Source organism: Corvus hawaiiensis, chromosome 6 (assembly GCF_020740725.1).
Source record: "Corvus hawaiiensis isolate bCorHaw1 chromosome 6, bCorHaw1.pri.cur, whole genome shotgun sequence".
Classification (NCBI taxonomy): Eukaryota; Metazoa; Chordata; class Aves; order Passeriformes; family Corvidae; genus Corvus; species Corvus hawaiiensis.
This window is the reverse complement of record NC_063218.1, coordinates 15,317,272-15,338,186: the sequence shown is the minus strand read 5'-3', so window position 1 is coordinate 15,338,186 and position 20,915 is coordinate 15,317,272. Positions and strand designations below refer to the sequence as shown.

The window sequence follows — 20,915 nt, the reverse complement described above, 5'->3', positions numbered from 1 at the left end:
ACATTTGGATATTCCCCTAGAAATTTCTAGCCTGGCAGTGCAGCCTTAAACATTTTTGGTAAATGTGAAATAGACTTAATTCTAAAAGCATGTGTCATACGTAATAGACCTGTTTCTTGGGCATATTTTTAATGTGATCAGTGGGAAAGTACACAACTTTAGGAAGCTGATATTAAACAATTTTTTCTGTGTCTCTTCATGCTTGCTGTAAAGTAAGTAAGTGGTGGTATGCCATAGAACTAAAGAATGTTTCACCTTGCCATCTTACTGTCATTTTTTAGGTTGCTAAGCTTTTAAATTCTGATGTGTATACAATACATAAAGAACTGGTTACGCTATTACAGGATGAGTCACTGGAGGTAATACACTTTTATTGAAACTTCTTTTTGCTTATTACATCAAGGCAGATTATCTTCATATTTAATAACTTTTCAGTAACATAGTAGAGTAGCAATTTGAAATGATTAATAGCTTTTACTTCTATTACACAGATACCACGTAAAGATGCCAGCCTTCTGTGAATAGAAAAAGAGGAAAATAGGAAGGTGTTTGAATTTAGTAAACCCACACTAAATTTATTATCTTTTAAAAATACTAATTCTAAATAGTTTTATTTGCTGTATTATTTATTACCTTACAAACTCTAAAAAGCTTTGGGTTTGGTACTATATTAAAATAATAGTTGGGAATAGATCGGATTCAAGGTCTTTTGCTTTGTTTTATTTTTATTGTCCAATTGAAGAGGAGATGAAGAAGTTGTGTATGGTTCAGAGATCAAGATTTACAGAAAGAGTTTTGATCCAAGGATACCTGTATAGAACATGAATCAGTTATATTGCAGTTAACATAGTGAAACTTTTTTGGCTGGAAAAAAGAGACATATTTATGCTTGAGACAAAATCACCATTTCCTCTGATACCAGTTACTCCAGTAGTTGATGTTTCTTGTTTTCTATGAGGATCTTTGGATATGGCATGGAAAAATTAGTTTTGTATTCAGGTGCTCTTTTTTCATTCAGTACCTTTTGTTAGGTGTTTTCAGGAAAATTAATAGTATTTGTAGAACATATAGTTTAGGAAATTCTGACCCATATTAGAAGATTTCTCAAGTTGAACACCTGAAGGTTGAGACTTAGAAACATCTGGTGACCTTGAAAAATTCCTTGTTTTGATCTCTGTATGTTTATATGAATAGTAACAAATATATTGAGCTTTATCTTATATACCACCTCAGTCTGAATTGGTACAAAAATATACAGTTATGTACTTTTCTAGTCAAGTTAAAGTCTCACAACATTTGAAAGTAGGGTTCGTCTATTACTATAGGCTATATATTGTATTTTGTCTATCAACTGCATCTTTTCTTAACACAGGAAAAATTGCTTTTAAGATACAGCTGACAAATATAAAAAAGCATCTTTTTGTTTGTTCAGGCTCTTAACTCCTGATGAAACACAGATCTTTCTTAAGGATGAATGTTCATTTTAAAATATTATATTCTCTGGATATTTTAGAAAACTTGTCTGGTCACATAAATAAAAACTGAGACCTGTAATGCTTATATTACTTACTACATTAAAATATCAGTTTTAAATCCCAGTCCTCATCAATGCAACTAATCTCCTTTTTTTTTCAACATGAGAGAGCAGTAACTTAAAAGGTATCAGCAGGGATATGTTGGTGAGAGTTAAAAATGGAGTTGAGTTCATTTACAGACCTCTTTCATGCAGCCTTTCTTTAAATAGGTGTTAGATGCCCTAGTAGGTCACCTTCCTGAAATCCTTGAACTAATGACTAATGGAGGAGAAAACAGTGGATCAGAAAGCAAGGTGGGTATTCCCATGTGTTTTTTTAAATTTTCTTTCTAAGTGAAGGTAGTAGCAAATTTCAGACAAATTTTGAAGGAAAATGCTTTCATGATTAGTTTCTGCTTTGGAGAGATACGAGGTTTCTGTTTGTTTTTGGCTTTGTTTTGTTTTGTTGGGGTTTTTTTGGTTTTTTGTTTGTTTTTTTTGGTGGTTTTTTTTGGGTTTTTTGGTTGGTTTTTTGGGGGGTTTTTTGTTGTTTGTTGTTGTTTTGCTGTTTGGGGTTTTTTGATTGTTGACTTCATAAACTTTAACATTAAAAAAAGTTTTGGAAAGATTAGAGTTAATAAAAAAATGAACAGTTATACATCTTCTTTTTCTGATTAACCACAGTTAAGTGAAAACAAAATTTGGTTTCATGTTAAGGGAATGATAGCTAATACCTATTTTAAATCTTTTTCATATTAATGTGTCAATTGCTCATGGGTGCCATTTTCAGGCTTCTGCTAGAAGGAAATCTATTTCCTGAAGTAAAGACACTGAATTAAGAGATCTGTACTCAGCTCCCAACTTTTCTAATTTAATTTTATGTGGCTCTGGAGGACTCCTCACCTCTAAGATGGAACAGAAAAGATGCTGGTTTTGAGCAGACTTCCTAAATGTGTGGATAAATTGAGATATTGCAGCAGTATATTGTATGGACAGAAGTTGACAGCGTAATTTAAAAACTCAAATTTGTCAGATGTTTACAGCTGTAAATATATATAACATAAAGCAAATGCAATGTTGGGTGTGGCAGTCTGTTTCATTTTTCTTAGTGCTAAAGGGAATTTAGCTTGGCTACTATAAATTCTTTGCCTCCTACTGAGAAAAGGTGTATAATTCCTACTAAAATTAATTCCTACTAAAACTAATTAGGGGATTGAGAACAATAACTGCAAAGACTAAGAGAATAAAAGAGAAGTGGGATTCGTTTGGTTTGAGAAAGAGAATACTGAGGAGAGTTGGCATAATAGTCTTAATATCTGTAAAAGGGTGTTACAAAGAGAACGGTGTTTAATTTTCCTTTGTCAGGAGAAGGGGTTGGAGATGAAAGTGTATTTAGTAGGTACTGGAATAGCTTTTGGATTAGTCTTCCCATCTTGTATTGTTGTAATATGCTTTTTAAGCATAGTGACAAGACACGTAGCCCGAAAATGTAAAGTTAATGTTTATCTTTCTGTTTCTAGTTACTCTCTATTCCTGACTTGATTCCTGCATTAACAACAGCAGAACAGAGAGCAGCGACTTCTTTAAAATGGAGAACGCATGAGAAGTTACTACAAAAATATGCATGTCTCCCTCATATCATATCCAGTGATCAGATCTATTACCGTTTTCTTCACAGAATGTTGACAATCATTTTGACAAATGTGAGCCCACCTGCTGCTTTCTCATTTGCTTTTATTTGTTTATGCGAGTTAGAGCAATGACCACTGGATATTTCCTATGTGTAGTACTTCCTGTGTTACATTAAAGTACTGTCCTTTTCATATGGTATATCAAGCTATGGGATTTTTTCTATGAGAATTTTCACTGAAAACTTGCCCCCATTTGAGGAGCAAAATTTGGATTGACAGTTTTCCTCCTATCCAAGACTTCTTTCCTTTCCTTCTGTTCATCATCAGTTAGTTTCTAGTTAAATCAAAGCCTTTTCCTCTGACATATGCCTTCTTTTTCCTGATTTCATACATTACATTGTGTTTGTTCTTTATGAAAGAACACTGTATTCCTAAAAGAAATTATCATTTACAGCTATTAGTCTGAAATTTTACTGAGTTAATTCAAGAATAAAACTGTTATAAGAAAAGATGTTGTAAGTTTTATTTCTAACACCTGAAATACAGAAGGTGCCTTGCAAACATGGAATATTTTAAGGTGCTTATAAAATAGTTGAATCGACAAGTTGGGCAGAAGGAATAAAGAAGTAGGTGTCTCATGAATTGGCCAAACTTCATAAATCTCCTTTACATTATGACAATTATTTCAAAATTTATAAAGTTAGGCTACTTTTTAGCTATTTTTTTCTAATTCTAGAATTGTTATATGTTTTTAGTCATATTCTTTCAGATATGTTTAATTATGTTCCCTTTATTTCTTTCAAGAATGTCCTGCCAGTCCAAAAAGCAGCTGCTCGGACTCTCTGCGTTTATTTGCGCTACAATCGCAAACAAGAACAGAGACATGAGGTTATTCAGAAACTGATTGAACGTAAGATGATTTTTCCTCCATTACCTAGAAATGAAAGTTAGTTTTGACTGAAGATCTATTTATAGTTACACTTATTCAGTGTAATTTCCTTCCATCTTTGGAGGGATTACTCTTGGAAGACATTCATTTGGTCATATTATCACCAGCAAAACATACTGTGCATATATGTAAGGGGATTGGGGAAGAGGCAATGCAGGAAACTGATAATATGCTGAGACCCCTCCAACCCTACTTCTTGTACCCAAAATTACTAAGCAGTAGTATACAAAGCAGAGTTCCTCTGTAGAAGTAAAATTCTCTAGAGCCTTCAGCATAAGAAATGCTGAATAAACCTCAGAAATTAATTTATTCATCAGTCACCTTAAGTTGACGCTTTGGTGTATGCTATGTGTTTTAAAGATAGTTGAGAAGTTCTAACAGTTCCCATTAACATTACTTAATGTTTACACAGTAATTTTGATACTCCTTTGGCGTGGTTTGAAAGGCATAGAGGTCTTTGTTTACATAGTAGTTAGTTCACTTGCTATTTTTGCTTTTTCAAGTGCTCACTGACAGAATTAATTGAATTCAGAATGTTAGTTTTTCACTAAAAGAAGGAACTGAGATGGGCTGAGAAGTTGTGCCTTTTGATGCCCGTGATTATCATCTTCAGGTCAAAGGTCAACCTGTGAAATGTTTTCTATCTGACATTGAAAGCTTGACAGATAGTATCTGCAAATTTTTATTTTTCAGAACTGGGCCAAGGAAAAAGTTACTGGAACAGACTTCGATTTTTAGATACTTGTGAATTCATTATGGAACTGTTTTCAAAATCATTCTTCTGTAAATACTTCTTTTTACCTGTGCTTGAACTTACACATGACCCAGTGGCAAATGTCAGGTATGAAGAATATGTAGCAGTGTACAGGAAAAAAGCTTTAAATAATATATTAAGAAATACTGTTAGAAGTTTTATGTTTTGCTTAAATAATGGGATTTGAGTAAAAAGATAAAGACCCTTCAGAACAACCAGTATTAAAGATGTAAGGGAGTGTGGGAATGATACTAGAAAATCCCCAGAAGCAGGTCAGTTCTGAGTGTTTGAGAGACTAATCAAAAGTGTCGTGGTTTGGGAGTGAAGGGAGCAATGAGGCAGAGGAGCGAGCAATAGATGGAAAGAAATGCCCCACATCTACATGTCTGTTAAATACCTCCAGGGATGGTGACTCTGTGCAGCATTAATATTAGATGTTCAGATATGTTAACGATGACAACATGAATGATTCACATCAGAAATGAGGTTAAAAGTGTAAACTACAGGTGTGCACTCAGGAAGCTTCACCACATACTGTTTATTACCAAGTGAAACTTAAAGTAGACACTGTGTTTAGTATAACTACCACATCTCAACTAAGCAGGATCCTAAAAATTAAGCCATTTTGTACATACAGACTAACATTCATGTCTCATGTCATTAAATTAAGAGGATTATATTAAAACAATAAACTAAATTTGTATATAATCTGAAGTAGTTTATTGCTTATAACAAATATTTTAATTAAAAGCTCTATTGTTACAATATTAAAATTTAATGGAAACTTGAACTAACTTGCAATCATTTAGCTGGCATTAAAATTAATTTTGTTGTAATTCTTTTCTGAATTGTTCTTGTACAAAAGAAATGCACAGTCTCCAGTGGAGTGAAGTTTACCGGTTAGACTTTGTTTTTAGCTGATGGTTTTAAAACATCTTTAGGGAGATACTGTTCTGGATTTCTACAGTGTGGTGTAACTCTTGGTAATGGGAAATTATGATAATTAAAGTCTTTTGAAGGTGTAAAAATGGTAGGATGAATTCATATGAGAAAGTTTTTTGGAATGTTTATAATCACAGAGTTACTATGTCTGGCAAAGGATTGTCTTTGATCCAAAGCCAGTTGACTCTGAGTTCAACAGAGAATATATCCATGTATTGTTCTTGGTGTTTCTTTTAATCTATTTCTGTAGATTAAAACTAGTCATTATTACATGCTATTACAGTCTGATCAAATCAAGGAATTTTTATTTGCTCAATTGCATGAAACATTTTTAGTTTAATTTGCAGAGTATTTTGGTGTTAATGAAATAAAAAGCAATGAGCACATTTTTTATATAAACAGTTTAGAAACAATATCTTGGAATCAAGGGAATGAACCACAAAATTGTTTAGGTTGGAAAAGATTTTGGAAAAGACCTTTAAGATCATCAAGTCCAACCATTAGCCTAAGACTGCTAAGTCAACCACTAAACCATGTCCCTAAGCACCACATCTGCATGTCTGTTAAATACCTCCAGTGACTCCACCACTGCCCTGGGCAGCCTGTTCCAGTGCTTGACAAACCTTCTGGTCAAGAACTTGTTCCTGAATCCAATCTGAGTCCCCCTGGAGCAACTTAAGACCATTTCCTCTTGTCCTATTGCTTATTATTTGGGGGAAGAGACCAACCCCAACAATGCAACCTTTCAGGTGGTTGTAGAGAGTGATAAGGTCTCCGCTGAGCCTCCTTTTCTGCAGGCTAATCACCACTCCTCGTCAGCTCCCTCAGCCACTTCTCATCAGACTTATGCTCCACACCCTTCCCCAGCTCTGTTGCCCTTCTCTGGACACACTCCAGCCCCTCAATGTCTTTCTTATTGTGAGGGTCCTAGAACTGGACATGAGATTCAGTGTGTGGGGGTACAGGGGGACAATCCCTGCCCTGGTCCTGCTGGCCACACTGTTGTTGACACAGAATGCCAGGATGGCATTGGCCTTCTGGGCCACCTGGGCACAGCTGGCTCATGTTCAGCCACTGTTGACCAGCACCCCAGGTCCTTTTCCATCAGGAAGCTTTCCAGCCACTCTGCCCCCAGCCTGTAGTGGTGTGGGGTTGTTGTGACCCAAGTGCAGGACCTGGTGCTTGGCCTTGTTGAACAGCACAAGCAGGGGCAGCCTCCAGACATAAACAGGAAGAATAAGGAAGGGGAAAGAAGGGCTTTCTTTTCTTCTTTTTAGTCTATCTGATACATTTTCATCCTTGCAGTTGTATGGAATTGCAGTAACATGATTTGTGGTGAGACTTGGGCTCCTTTGTACTGATGGACAAGACTTCCACGATATTTAGGTAACTGATAAAGTTAAGTGTGCAGATCACTTGGAAAATCCAGAGGTCTCCTTATTTTTCTAGATTTAAAAAAACCCAAAGCAAACCAAAGACATGTTTATGGACTGTAGTCATGATCTGTAGAGATGTTTTCGAAAACAGTATGTCTGGAAACAACACATAAGCAACAATCACTTCTGAAAAATAAGACCACCTAATTTATTTATTTTGTGTCAAATGCTAGCATGAATACATTGAGAATTAATAATAAATATTAAACATCTGCATCAAAAAGTGAATATTTAGGTGGTTTGGGGATTTTTTTGTAGAATGAAGCTATGCTGTTTGTTGCCAAAAGTTAAATCTACTCTGAAGATTCCCACTGATAAACATTTACTTCAGCAGTTGGAATTATGTATAAGGAAACTTCTGTGTCAAGAGAAAGACAAGGATGTCCTGACTATTGTAAAAAGAGTAAGCATCTTTCCTTTTCAGCAGCATTTTATCTCGGGGTTATCATTGAAATTTAAAATTATTAAAGTTATGCTTTCTGTTGATTTTCTCCATGTAAGAACAGGAGTTTAAAAAATTCTATTGTCTGTTATGTAATTTTGAACAATTAAAAGATAATGTAGTATAGTATATTCTGTGAAATTTAGTAGTGTTGATGTTTCCTTGGTTATTTCCTTGGTTAATTATAGTGCAGTTATTTTCTATTGATTGAAATTCAGGATTTTAGTCCAATGACCATTTATGAAAAAAATAGTGAATGACTAGAGAATGGATTAAATGTTGATTCTAGTAAAACTGATCAGGTCTGTGAGATAGAGATATCTTGTTAATCTATATATTTTACAATATACAGACAAAGCATTTGCAGGATTGTAAGATTGTTACAAATGTGTTTGTAAGGTGAATATTCAGAAAAGTACATCTTTAAGGAATGTCTGTGCTCAGTCTCAAACTTAGAAACCATGACGTGAAATAGCTCAAGTAGGCGGCTTCCTTACAGGGCCAGTCTGCAGGAGAGACTGGGTGAACACCTGTGTGGAACCTTCTGAGTTACACACAGATTCCTGAGTTGCTTTTTTCAGTCCTGGTTCCTAAGCCTGTGCTGTAGCTATTCTTGCTTTGGTGCTTCCTTGAGTGTATTTTGAGTTCTGTGTAGATAGTCCGTGAGTCTGTTCATTCTGTGAGTCTCAGCAGGGCTCTGAGAATACTCTCTGACACTTTTTAACTGCATTTGTAGCACAAAAATAAAGGCATAGGCTTCAAATATTTAGGAAGAAAAGGCAATTTTTTACTTCAAAGTGTGGCATGCCATTGTGTAATAATAAATAATGTTTTAATTTTCTTTACAGACAGTGTTAGAATTGGACAGAATGGAGATCTCTGTAGATGCTGTAAGTATTTAGTAACTTTAATACTTAGGAACTACTTTTAGTTTCCATTTTCATGTAGTGATTTTTTGTTTTTATTGATTTTATTTTGAAGTTTCAGAAAAGATTTTATGAAAATGATTTATTGGATCAAGAAAAAGAGACACAAGAACAACTGCTTTTGGAAATGGTATATTTTATCAGTACACTGTCATTATTTTAAAATAGTTTGTAGCTAAATATTGATGAGGCAATAATTTTAAGGTAGGGGAAATGCATATTTTGGAGTGACCTGATAGGTTCACAATCTGTGTGTGGTTTCATTTTACACTTTATAATAGGGTTAAGTCCTTCAAAGTAACATGTAACTTTTTTCTTTACTACCTAAATTTTGCTGTATCAATTAGAAAGGCAAACTTGAGTTTCTTGAGAAATACCATGTATAATGTAATACACTCATCAATGAAACACTTCAGAATTCACATACAGCTTCTCTAGGCAAAGAAATTAATGTCATAACTTCTTTTGTCCCAAGGAAGCCGAAGAATGCTCTGTGTTACAGCCTTTCCTGTTACCCAGGAAAAAGAGAAAAGCAAAAGCTGCAGTAGGCACTTCAGCACACAGCTTACATCTTCACCACATACTGCATCTCCACAAAGCCTAAATTAGACCACTGCAGTCCTCCGTTCTGCTGCCTCCCCTCCAGCCTGAGGTGGGACAAGCTGAGCAGCTGATAGGACTCAGAAGATCCTGATATTGTTAACATGCTTCCTCTGACTTGTAGTAAATGAACTTCTTTGTAGTGAACTAGAACAGATTCAAGAGTGTCCCAAAAATGTCATTGTTTCCTATGTTTGTGGTCTGCTTTGATGTCAGTAGCTATTGCAGGTCAGTATGAGCAAATATACCTGACCCACAGACTTCCTGCCACTTCCCAGTGTCTTGAGCCAATGGTTCAGCTTTGTTCTCAGGATCTGCATATTCACATTCAAAGTCTTAAACTTAGCTCTAGTAGTCTCCAGGTGGATACAATTAATGCTTTTGTATGAAAGCATTTGAATGGTGCAAAATAGCCCCCAGTGTGCTCTGTGTTACTGTGTATTGTATGATGACATCAATTTTTACCCTGTTTCTACAGCTATACTTTAGAAGAGCACCTGAATTTTTATGATACAGGCCACTGATATGTGCAACCCTTCTCTATCACAAAGGCCTCAATAAGCATTGTTTGTGAGAGGCATGTGTTTGGGGAACCTGAGATGGACACTGTAAATTGTGCCATGTTGCAGTCCCAGAGAGATGAAGAGCCATTCACCCCACTTAAATGTGTCTGACTGCTAAAGATTTTAATACTGGATATGTTAATAAATGTCCTTAATTTTAGTAGCTGACTTTGTAGAAACTATTTTCCAGCAAACCTGACCTGAATTAATTACCTCTTTCTTTTCTTAATTGGGTAGCAATTAGAACTACATGAAAAAAATAGAACAATTATGGTTCACTTAACACTTTTTATTATGAAAAGGGTACAGAAAATAAGATAATATTATATAGTTTTTTGAAGCTGGAGTGATATCTATTCACCACATGGAAGATACTTTTGGGCTAGGTAGTATTACAGAAGAGCAAATAAATTCCATGAACCCAAACAATTTTACACAGTTGACTTTTTTTTGCATAAAGATTTATCAACTGTAGATGTTAATTTTAGATCTTTATAAAGTTTGAGTATATCTGACACACCTTAACATTTAAGAAAAACATTTTCATTGAATTGTATGAAATAAAAATGTTGCCCACTCTGTTCTCAGAGTATCTGTGTAACCGAAAATTTTTACATTGCCAGCTGCCAATTTCTGTACCTTTTTAAATATAAAAAACCCCAAAAGCCAGACATAGTTTTAATAATAAGTTATAGATGTGAACTTCAACTCTGAGCTTCCTCCAGACTGTAGCTTTTAAATGAGATACGTACCCTGATTTCATTCTGTATTATTTAATTGGTTCTCTGGATTTTCACCAGAGGTTGTACTACTAGCAGGAGAGAGTAGAAATGAACTGTTATTTGGAAACACAATTTATTTACTTTTACCTGAGTAATATCTAAGAAAATTATTCATTCTTTTAGGAACAATTAGAAAAGGAGAAGCAGAAAAATGAAGGAAGATCTACAAATATTAATGATAAAATGCTTGAAAAGAAGCGTAAGTTTGTTTATTTGTGTACATGTTGTTTATGCATGCTTTACTCTTCTACAAAGGTAGTAGAGAAAGGTGCAGGAAAGAGACACTTTATACAATAGAGTTTTAGAAATTGGAAATAAAATTTGTTTCTATATATTTCTGAAGTTATTTATGAAAACTGGCCTCATATATTATATATAATATATATATATATTTTGACTTTATTAAAATACATTACAGTTTTAGTTCTGGTTTTTTTTCATTTTGGGATATAGTATAAGTACTTGCCTGTGGTGTTTGTGAAGTGCCAGTAGCACTGGATTAGATATTATTACTCTTTGCTCCAGGACTATGATATGTTATGTCCCCTCTTTTATATTAGGTTTTAAGAGGGAAGGGATTATACTGGACTTTTTTTTTTTTTTTTTAGGTAGAGACAGTAAAACATCATCAGTGTTGGCAAAAAGTATCAATCTCTCTGTTTCTGGAAGTTCTTCTGGTACATCAGTAGGTAAGAGCTGTTCAAAAACTCACCTGGAACACTCACATCATCAGGTTAAACCCCAACAAAGCTGCTGTTGACATCTGTGGACCCAAGTTTCTCCCACTGCACAGAGGAAAAGATTCCTCTCCTAGAACTGAATGTATTTTCTATGCTTTTTAGCTTTGTTTTATTCTGTAGTATATAAATAATGACTGAAGGTTTATTTTTTTTATTGAAGTATTCAAATCAGTTCCTTCATCTACCATAGGTTGACAGAAAAATATATTTTAAAGTATTCTTAATTATTGAGGAAATGCAATATTCATGTTAAAAAATGTTCTTTATAATTTTAGGCAAAGAAGAAAAAAAATCCAAGCTGGTTCGAAGCCAATCTTTCAGTACTCAAGTACTGCATCCAAAATACACCAACATAGACAAGTGTCCTAAGTATCTTTATAATCTTCATTCCTTACCTCATAGGCAGATGTTTACTCTTAGACAGCTGTTATGAAATTATATGCTCATGGATCTCTGAGAGTAGTGATGTACTTACTGAATTGTGACTTATATTTTCAGCTTTGTGTTTAATTGATTAACTGAGGGAAGAAATATCATCTAAGGCATGCTGAAGCCTACAAATGGTTATGAATTCCTTTTAAGTTAATATATGTCACCTTTTATCATATATTAAAAATAATTTTCAGTATGAATTGCTAAATCTAATTTTGTACATTTCTTAAAGAAATTTCAGCATAACTTTCTCATTCAATTTTTTCATATAAACTCAGAAATAACCTCTAATACTGTTAAACAGCAGGATGATACAATTGAGAGGAGCGCTTTTGGAAAAACCAACTTGGTTTTGTTTTGTTTGGTTTTTTTTAGTAAAAGTTCTGCTACAGCATATACATCTTCAGTATCAGGAATGGGAAAGAGTTGTATGTTATCCTTTAGTGGTAAGTAGGTTATTGTATTGTATTTTACTTCAGTTTTTTTGTGTGGGTGTTGAATGTATGGGCCCAATTAGACAGGCATACTCTAAGATGTCGTTCTCCTAAAGAAAGCAGAATAATAGATTTCCAACACGTTTTTGCATTTAAATGCTAGTCTACTAAGTGTATTTTTCGGATTCTTTTTTGTTCTTACACATTTGTTTTAATTTATGTTTCAAAATAGTAAAAACAAACTTGAGTTTGTCATGTCCTGGTTGGAATTTCAGATATCATAAAAAGGTTGGGTTCGCAGTTTTTCGCCACCTGTTTTACATGAGGAGAATGCGTATCATGTATAACTTCTACTGAATTAAGAGAGAGAAACTACTGTTTGCAGTTCTGTCTGCTAAATTTTAAAGAGTTTGGATGATTAAAGATAAGATTGAGATGAATGGCTTCCTAGAGAAACGTGTCTTTCCATCACTACCAATAGGCAGTAGACAATTAAGTTACATTAAATAGGTAAATTTTAAGCAGCAAAAGATTGGCCCAAGACATCACGCTCTTTACACACATTAAATGTATTAATATTTTCTTCGAAAAAGTGCATTCCAGTTATTTAGCAGGACTTTTTCATAAAAATACTTGAAGAAATGTTAAGTTGAAACCATTCCATTACAATTTTGGATTAGTGCCATAGGAAATATGCCGCTACTGCCACAGGAAAAACAGCTCATTCTGTTTACTCTCTGTGTACTTTTTTCAACCAAAATTCTTTGTCTAAGCTGAAGCTCTTTATTTCAGATGATTCATTCCGGACTCATTCTTCTGGTAATAGTGGGAATGCTGCCTTCACTTCTAGTTCTTCTCGCAACTTATTTAACTCAGCTGACCAAAAGAACAGTGGAAATAAGGAGAGTCAGTCCCGAAAGATGAGCATGTAAGTTGTTGACAAGAGATTAAACCGAGCCTGGGGGTAACGCTTTCAAAGGAAAGAGCCGTGTAAAACTAGGCCTGTATTTATTATACTCCTGCACACAGATTTTGAAATACTAAAATAGCAGGGTAGAAATGTGATGTATGCAATTATAAGTGTTTCTAAGATGGCATTACCTTCTAATTAGTCTTTCACATTTTTCTCCTGCACACATTAGCATTCAGCTGGTACCTAAATGGGAGGGTGGAATGGGACAAAGTGAAGGTTAGTGCCTTTGATACGTACTAACTACAGTCACAGTGATTTAGCTGCCTGTAGTTGGAGAAATAGAATATAAGTATTTTTAGACTACTTAGTTTTTCATTTTCCTTCTTTTTATGTGCTTACATATATGTTTATGTATCATTATGTAACAATTTTGTGATGAATCTTGAGAATGATGATGAACTGCTACTGCTACTTGTTATTAATGCTGCCTTCTTTGCCTTACCTTAGCCATTTGAAAAACCCAAAAATTCAATGCTAGGCATCTCCCTCAGGCTGCTTTCCTTTAAACGTCAGCCTGTGCTGTTCAGAATTTTGCAAGAACAAAATCAAAGATGTATTTTTTGCCCCTGTAATAAAACTGTAAGTCATAGAAAATCACTGTTACATATACTCACCCAAATCTCTGTAGGCTCTAGCAGCAAATTCCCTGCAGATTCCTTTTACACTATAACTAAATTACTGTCATGGGATTAGCTATAATATTGTGGGCTCAAACTGAGGCTTTTATTTGCTAGCAGAGATTTGCATTCTTACCCAAGGCAGAATGGAGAAAGGAAAGGAGCCAGCTATAGCAAGAAAGGGAGTCTGGGAAAGTTGACTTCAGTGTAATAGAAACTACATCTGGAAGCTAAGATATGAAAGAGGAGACATCTTATATTGGTTTGCCAGGTATAAAGAGGAAACAATAGTGATGGTCTGTGTTGGTAAATTAAATATCTGTATGAACGTATTTTTCCACTTCTGTATTTTCAGTTTCCTTTAAAAAACAAAATAAAACATCTCCCCAACTTTACTCAGGATTTTAAGGTAATAAAAATTACTGAATTTTAAAATAAAGCACTCAAAAACTTAACAAACAAGAAAAGAAATTCTCCGGACAGTATTAATTTAATTCCTTATGTACTTGATTTTTTTCTGCTGAAATTTTACCATCCTCACTGTAAAAGATAAATTGTTTTGTAGAATGAACTCAAGCTTGCATAGTGACCTATTGTTTTTAAAACTGCATTTTTTTTGTAGAAAAGGTTGGAAGGTCAACTGTGAATGCAGATGGGCTGTTTGTGTTAAATGATTTCACAGGAATAGTACTTTAAGGTGCCAAATCACTTTGCCCTCTGTCCTTGTCTTTGCCAGTGTCTAATGCCTTCTCTTAAAAATACCCACAGTACTTCAGACTTTTTATAGGTGATCATTAGGGGGTCACTTATTTCAAAGTGCACCATTTCAAAGTCAGCAGTTAGATCTGTAGACATGCTGACATTTTCAGCTATCTATAAAGTAAATGGGGCATGTATCCTGAGAACATAAAATGTCATGGAGTGCTACATAGTTTCAAAAATTAGATGTGCTCAAAACCTCATTTTCTTTCACCCTAATCACTGTATGCCTCTTTTCCTCGCTTTAAAACCAGAAAATTAGTTCAAATGTTGTAAATAGTTTGAGCAATCTGTAGAAATTCCAGTTATTTGCTGTTCCACAAGGATTTGGGGAAAATTAATGGATTAATATTCACGAAGCAGTGAAGTGCAAAGGTTAGTTAGACAAATTTTTTATGTCACATAAAACTTTTCCAAATTTCAAAGGTTTCTCTATCTATCATTTAAAGTAAAACTGATATATTTTGTTTAAATACAAAGGGACAGAAAAAGCTCACAAAGAACAGTTTGCACCTTTGTCTTCAGGCAGGAGACCGGAATGTAAGAAACACAGCTTCAAGTCTCTATGTGCTATTCCCAAATGAATACCTTAAGAGCAGAGTGTTTGAAAGTAGTATCTGATCAAACACAATGATCTGGATGCTTTTTCTGGTTCAGAAAGTCCCTGAACTGCATAGGGTCAGAAGCCAAGAGGATATACCAGGGAAAGAAAAACATTTTTGGGGAAAGAAGAGGAAGCTTAGGATGTCCAACATTCAGTTCTGAATAAGAGTTTTAATGTTCTGTGTTCTTACGGGAAAATGCATCTCTCAAGTTGGTCTAATGTCTGCTGTACTGCAGATTCAACTTCTCTTTTGTAAACTGACCCAATACTTTTTCATAAGAAAATGAAGCAACTCTGTAAGAAGATATTAAGAGATACAGATACAGGAATGTTTGGTGGTAAATGCATTCAATCACAGATATTTTTAGCTGTACTTTTTATCTTTCTTTCTTTCTTTCTTACTTTCTATCTATCTCTAACTATCAGGAAGTCAGGTGCTAATATATGCCCACTAAATGAAAAAAACCAACCCAAAACAACAAAAATTTCAGTTTCAAGGAAGCATTATTTTCTAAGTTGAATGATGGAAAAAATTGATAGCCAAATATATAAACAGCTGACAGAAATCACTCTGAGAGAAGAATTTGAAAACTGTACAGTGAGAGGTGCAAACGAATAGATGCTCATCAATGAGCATCACCTTTGGTGGACTCACTAAGGCAGAAAACTTGTGAGAAAATACTAATTGGGTATTTTTGTAGACTGTCTCATCATGCAGATTTGCATATGTGCTGGTTAAAATTTGCACTGACCATCTCAGTTCTGGCAAGACCTGACTTTTAGTTTGCTGGCTCTGCAACTTGAGTAAGGTAACTTCTAGTATGTTTCTTTTTCTAAGGAAATATGTGGGCAGTAACACATTTAATAATTAAAGTATTAGCAGATAAAATTAATGATTCTTAGTTCGAAGTGATATATGCTTGGACAAAATATTGATTAATTGCTTAAGCCTACTATTTTCCACAAAATTGCTCTACAGAATATTGGCAAATGTTTGATTTTGACAATATAATGCAATTTGCAGGGATGAAAAATTTCTGATTTCATATATGATAGTGCTCCAGAATTTTTCAAAACTCAGAGTTACTTTGGTGGAGAACAGAAGTCTTTTCTTAGCACACTCACACATTCAAACATTCAGTTCAAACTAAGTCATAAGTGTGTGCTAATTAAAATTTCATCTCTTTTTAAAAATAACATAAATGCAGGAAAAAAAAATTAGTAAATCATGCTCCAGGGCTCACAAGAAGGTGACAAGAAAGTATTGTTTTAGTGTAGGTGTCAGTTGCTAGGTCTTAGGTAATACTCAGGCAATAGAAAATGCAAGAATTATGCTAAAGAAGCACCCATGTAAGTTAATGGGGGAATCAGAAAAGAGATGACTACCTGCTTTAAGTACCTGATGGAATAGGAAAGAATCAGAAAGAGCACTGGTTGAGTACTTTGTCCCACAAGAGATCTTACTTAATTTGCAGAGCAGACAAGTTTTTCTGAGTTCCTGTTGAAGAGTTGGCAGTAGGATAATGAATCATCCTAGTGCAGACATTAACATAATTCATGAACACTGTGTTCTATCAAGCAGTCCAAGCTTGTACCATTATGCTGTGTAGCTTTATTATTTCTTTTGAATGTTTTCAGCTTTATGAGATTAATTTAGATATAAGCTGTTTTGCCTGAGTTTATATTGCTGTAATGTGACTGATTTCAACATGCAATTGTTTAAAACTGTTTAGAAACTTTATAGATTCATCAATGAATATACCCACTTTATAGACAACATTTAAGTATTTTGCATCTTGCCTATAGACATGCAGATACTGCCTGATGTTATTTCACTTTGAATTAAAGCTTTCTTCAAGGATGTGTGGTACAGGTTTTCCATCTTGTAAAAAGAGGGAGTAGATTTATTTTTATGCAACAATAAACCTAAATAAATAGCAGCATTTTATAAGATGTCCACAGCTGACCTTTAAGACATCCAGTTCGGTGTGTGACCGTGATGTACCAGTTATATGTTTAAGATCAGTATCTTAAAGTAATGTCTTTCATCCAGTCATATGATTGCTTAGAAAATTAAGCACAAGATGAAATAATTCTGCCGCTCTACTACACTGAGTTACTTACAGATTTTAATCATATTTTCATCATGACGTTTAAGATGCTGGGAGTTCTGAGTTCCAGTGGGACTGGCATATGTTTTGTGTCCCATTTCTCTAATGAAGCGAGTAGGTATCCTGACACTGATATATTATCATATAATAGATGCAGTTTTTAAATATTCAGCAGTTTTACAACAGTAAAACAGAACAATATATTGTGTTATTTGTAAATGATACTGTAAAAATATTGATACAAGTTAATATTTCCACTGTGTTCTAAAAGTTATGCTCTATTCTTTGAAATATTTCTGACTGATACAAATAGTTGTTAATTGACACAGCTACAACTCTTTGAAGCTGAAAAACGGTATATTTAAAGATTAAAAAATTAAGGAATGAAAAATCCAGAGATTACCCAAATGACCTTGTGGTCAACGTGAGACCTAGAAATCAGCCTGTCATGTGCCAGACTTCTGGCACTTTTTGTAGCCATGAGTAGACTGCTTGTACCACCTTAACCATCTCACTCAAATGGATCTCTTCAGTACCTTCTGTAGACAGCTTAATGGAGAACTTCACTCTTCCTGAGAAGAATGCCCTCAGAATGCATCCATGTGGCTTTTCCAGTGGGTGCAGTACAACAGCTGGTAATTTTCTAAGAGGAGCAGCTGAGAGTTATGTTAAAATGTTGTGCACGATAGCAGTTTATTATGTTATGCTATTTTATGCTATTTAATAATATAGTAACAATGTATTATGTGTGTTTCTTCTTTTGTATGAAGAAAAAACAGAAAATCAAACTCCTAGATCATCTGACAGAAAAATGAGGGAACCAGAGACTGGAGGAAGCAATGTTCTGGTGAGATAAGGTGGAAGCAGCAGATGGGACTCCCTAATGCCTGGACTGAATAAAATGCATTCTGCAATGTTAAAACTTAAAAATAAATCTTTCAAATAAAATTCCAAGCTGTAAAATACGTTCTGATAAGCAATGTAATGGTTGCAGAATTCTAACATTGTAGTGAAATGATATGAAATGTAACTTCAGCTATGTGCTCTTAACTGCTGCAGCTAAAGAGAAGATTTTGTTTTCTTCAGTCATGCCTTTGTAGTTTGATTTCTTGGACTTAGAATGCACATACCCATTATTTAATTGGCTTATTTACAATCTTAGCAACTCTTAGCTCCCATATTTTAAGCAAGAAATAGAAGGAATTGCTATGAATATGAAAAAGTAATCCCACATTTTAAAGAATCTGCAAACCTAATTTAATACCAAAGTCCAGAATCATTGATCAGTCTATTAAAAAAACATAGACTTTTGAAGCATTGTGCTGTGAATTTGGAATTAATGTTTTTACAAGTACAAAGTTCTTAAAAATTCTGTGTAAGTTTCAAAGCAATGTAAAAGAAAATGTCTCCAGATTATGTAAAAAAAAAGTTTTATTTCATAAGTTTTGTTGTATTAATACTTGTTTTAATTTTTAGTATTTCAAATTGTATTTTCACTTTAATAATTTATAATAACAAATCTAGTTTTTAATCAACTGCTATTGCAAGCTGTCATGGTTCAGTGATATCATCTGAATTTGTTTGTATTAATGCTAATGTTTCTATCAAAATTTATGTGGAAAAACATGCAATCATATTTTAAGAAGTTTAATTTATGCTAATACTTGAGAGAGAGATTATGAAGCTATTGTCAGCTTCTCTATTTCAAAATTGAGGCAGCATAAATATATTGAGATCAGAAATATATGGTTTTTAAAATTTATTGGTGTATGATAAAGATGATCTAGTCTGTGTATGCATATGCGTGTGTGGTTACTTTTTATAATGTAAAAACATGAATGATGGTTTACTCAAAATAAAACCTAGGACAATGCTGTACATGCATGTTCTTGAAAAAAAAAATTCTCAGGGCATCTTTTATAATTAAAATAAATAAAATCACTTACCTATGGAGGGTATTTATTTAAAATAGTGATAATGCTGGATGTATGCTGTCTTGTGTGAAGTACAAAATGTTTCTTTGGATTTAGCACTGTCTGAATTCTTAAGCTTCCTACACTGCAGTTGGATTTAGCTGTATTCACTGTCTTAAGTCACAGGCATTGTTTGGGGTCTGTGGAAATATTTAATTTTTCAGTTTATTTTGCATCCTGGCATATGATCTTGTAAATCACTAATTTCTTTAAAAGCTTCTTCAAGTTTTATGATGTTTAACACTCAGTATTGATATAGGCGTACAGTTGACCGGGGCTGGCTCCTCCTGGGCTCTGCTTTTGGTTCATTAATGCAAACAGATACTCCCAGTTCCCCAGGGACAGCTGACTCAAGTGCCAGCTACAGCTGCTCACCCGTGGGCCACAGGAGACTGCTCAGTCTGTTCTTAGTCTGACCTTTGCCAGGACCAAACTCAGATCATCAGCAGCCAGCTGTAGAACAGGACTCAAAACTGTATTTGGCCTTTCGATGCCTTTACTAGAGCAATGCAGAACAACCTGTAAGTTCAGAAATTTGAAGCTCTTCCTCCCCTTCATAAGCATGTAATGAGTTCTGTAAACTGTCTTTTGTTTCTTCTTGGTTGTCGTTGTCTGTCGTTTTAAACTGATTAATTTATTTAATGCTGATAACACATGCTCTACCCAATAACCCTATTGTGTATTAAATTCCTTCAATGTAATCTTTAAATGCTCTGTTTAGACATTTTTTGGAGTGGACATTTTCCTTGTGCAATACCTGTGGTGTCTTGTGCATACTTTCATCAGTCCTTTACACTACAGACCTCCATCCAAACAGTCTTTTTAGGGGCCATTTCCTTCTGGATTAGTTCTGTTAAAGAGCACGAATGCTTTTGAACCCTTCAGAGCATTGTTTTTACCTGCTGGTCAGCTGTAGCTCAGGAATAACAGCTGAAGGTCAGCTGTGCAGTGGAATTGGTTGGTTTTCATACAGACCAGTGGCAGGAAGGAGTGATTCTCTTTCTGGGTACATTTGTAATGCAATCTGGAGTTAGGTTCGATGCACCTTCGTAGTCTAGTCAGAGAGCAGAGCCTGCCTCCTGAGTCCTTTTGTGAGTGGCTTACACCAGTGTCTGGGCTGTTGTGGGCAGACATCAAATGGTAACTGAGAGGATTTTTAGAGATTTACCAGCTTTATCGTATAACGTATCCTTTTATCTTCTCTAGCAGATGTATCTGTTTATGTGTGTTTACTGATAGACACCTGTGAAGTTCCTTGCCCAATGATTTTGAAAAGTCTCCTCCTCCCTTTTGGGCAATTGTTTAGTGAAGGTAGCATGAGCAGGCAGAAAAACGCTGAGATCTGTTAGTTGCATAAAACTAGAAGTAGCTTTTTGCTTTGTTTCCTACTTTATACATAGGAGTCTGCTAATTAAAATCTATTAAATGTTAAGATCTTGTCATTCCGTTGGAAGCACTGCTCTACTTGAATAAAGGAAATTGTGGTTAGATCATGGAAATATTGTTCTGAAACAGCTTGGCAACACCTTTTGGATTTTAGGATCTACTCTGTGAATAGATTTATTCTGGACATACTTTTTTTTCTACCAATGTTAGCCTTAGTTCACTTAGAGAGTCCTGTTACATAGTTCACCCTGGTGTCTAGATGATATTACAGGTAGAAATTCTGGGTTTAGGAGAGGGCTAGCTTTGTGCTATGAAATAGTACAGTCCAGATTTTCCAAAATCAGAATA

General features: G+C 34.6%; 1 protein-coding gene across 10 annotated transcripts in view; it reads left to right on the top strand.

Moving 5' to 3' along the window:
- The window catches only part of PPP4R4 (protein phosphatase 4 regulatory subunit 4), a 64,440-nt gene extending 45,291 nt beyond the window's left edge, over positions 1–19,149 (top strand). For 4 of the 10 annotated variants that reach the window (XM_048306310.1, XM_048306318.1, XM_048306317.1 and 1 more), the window contains 15 exons: positions 282–359; positions 1,745–1,828; positions 3,034–3,216; positions 3,949–4,054; positions 4,787–4,934; positions 7,484–7,628; positions 8,516–8,557; positions 8,649–8,723; positions 10,662–10,737; positions 11,147–11,227; positions 11,554–11,647; positions 12,086–12,156; positions 12,937–13,072; positions 13,287–13,333; positions 17,979–19,149. In XM_048306310.1, the coding sequence (XP_048162267.1) occupies positions 282–359; positions 1,745–1,828; positions 3,034–3,216; positions 3,949–4,054; positions 4,787–4,934; positions 7,484–7,628; positions 8,516–8,557; positions 8,649–8,723; positions 10,662–10,737; positions 11,147–11,227; positions 11,554–11,647; positions 12,086–12,156; positions 12,937–13,072; positions 13,287–13,333; positions 17,979–18,064 (1,452 nt within the window). In that variant the 3' untranslated portion in view covers positions 18,065–19,149. Of the gene's footprint in view, positions 1–281; positions 360–1,744; positions 1,829–3,033; positions 3,217–3,948; positions 4,055–4,786; positions 4,935–7,483; positions 7,629–8,515; positions 8,558–8,648; positions 8,724–10,661; positions 10,738–11,146; positions 11,228–11,553; positions 11,648–12,085; positions 12,157–12,936; positions 13,073–13,286; positions 13,334–14,089; positions 14,144–17,255; positions 17,323–17,978 lie in introns of those variants that run through there. The other 6 variants (XM_048306311.1, XM_048306312.1, XM_048306313.1 and 3 more) reach the window with 6 other exon arrangements.
- Positions 19,150–20,915: the final 1,766 nt, after the last annotated feature.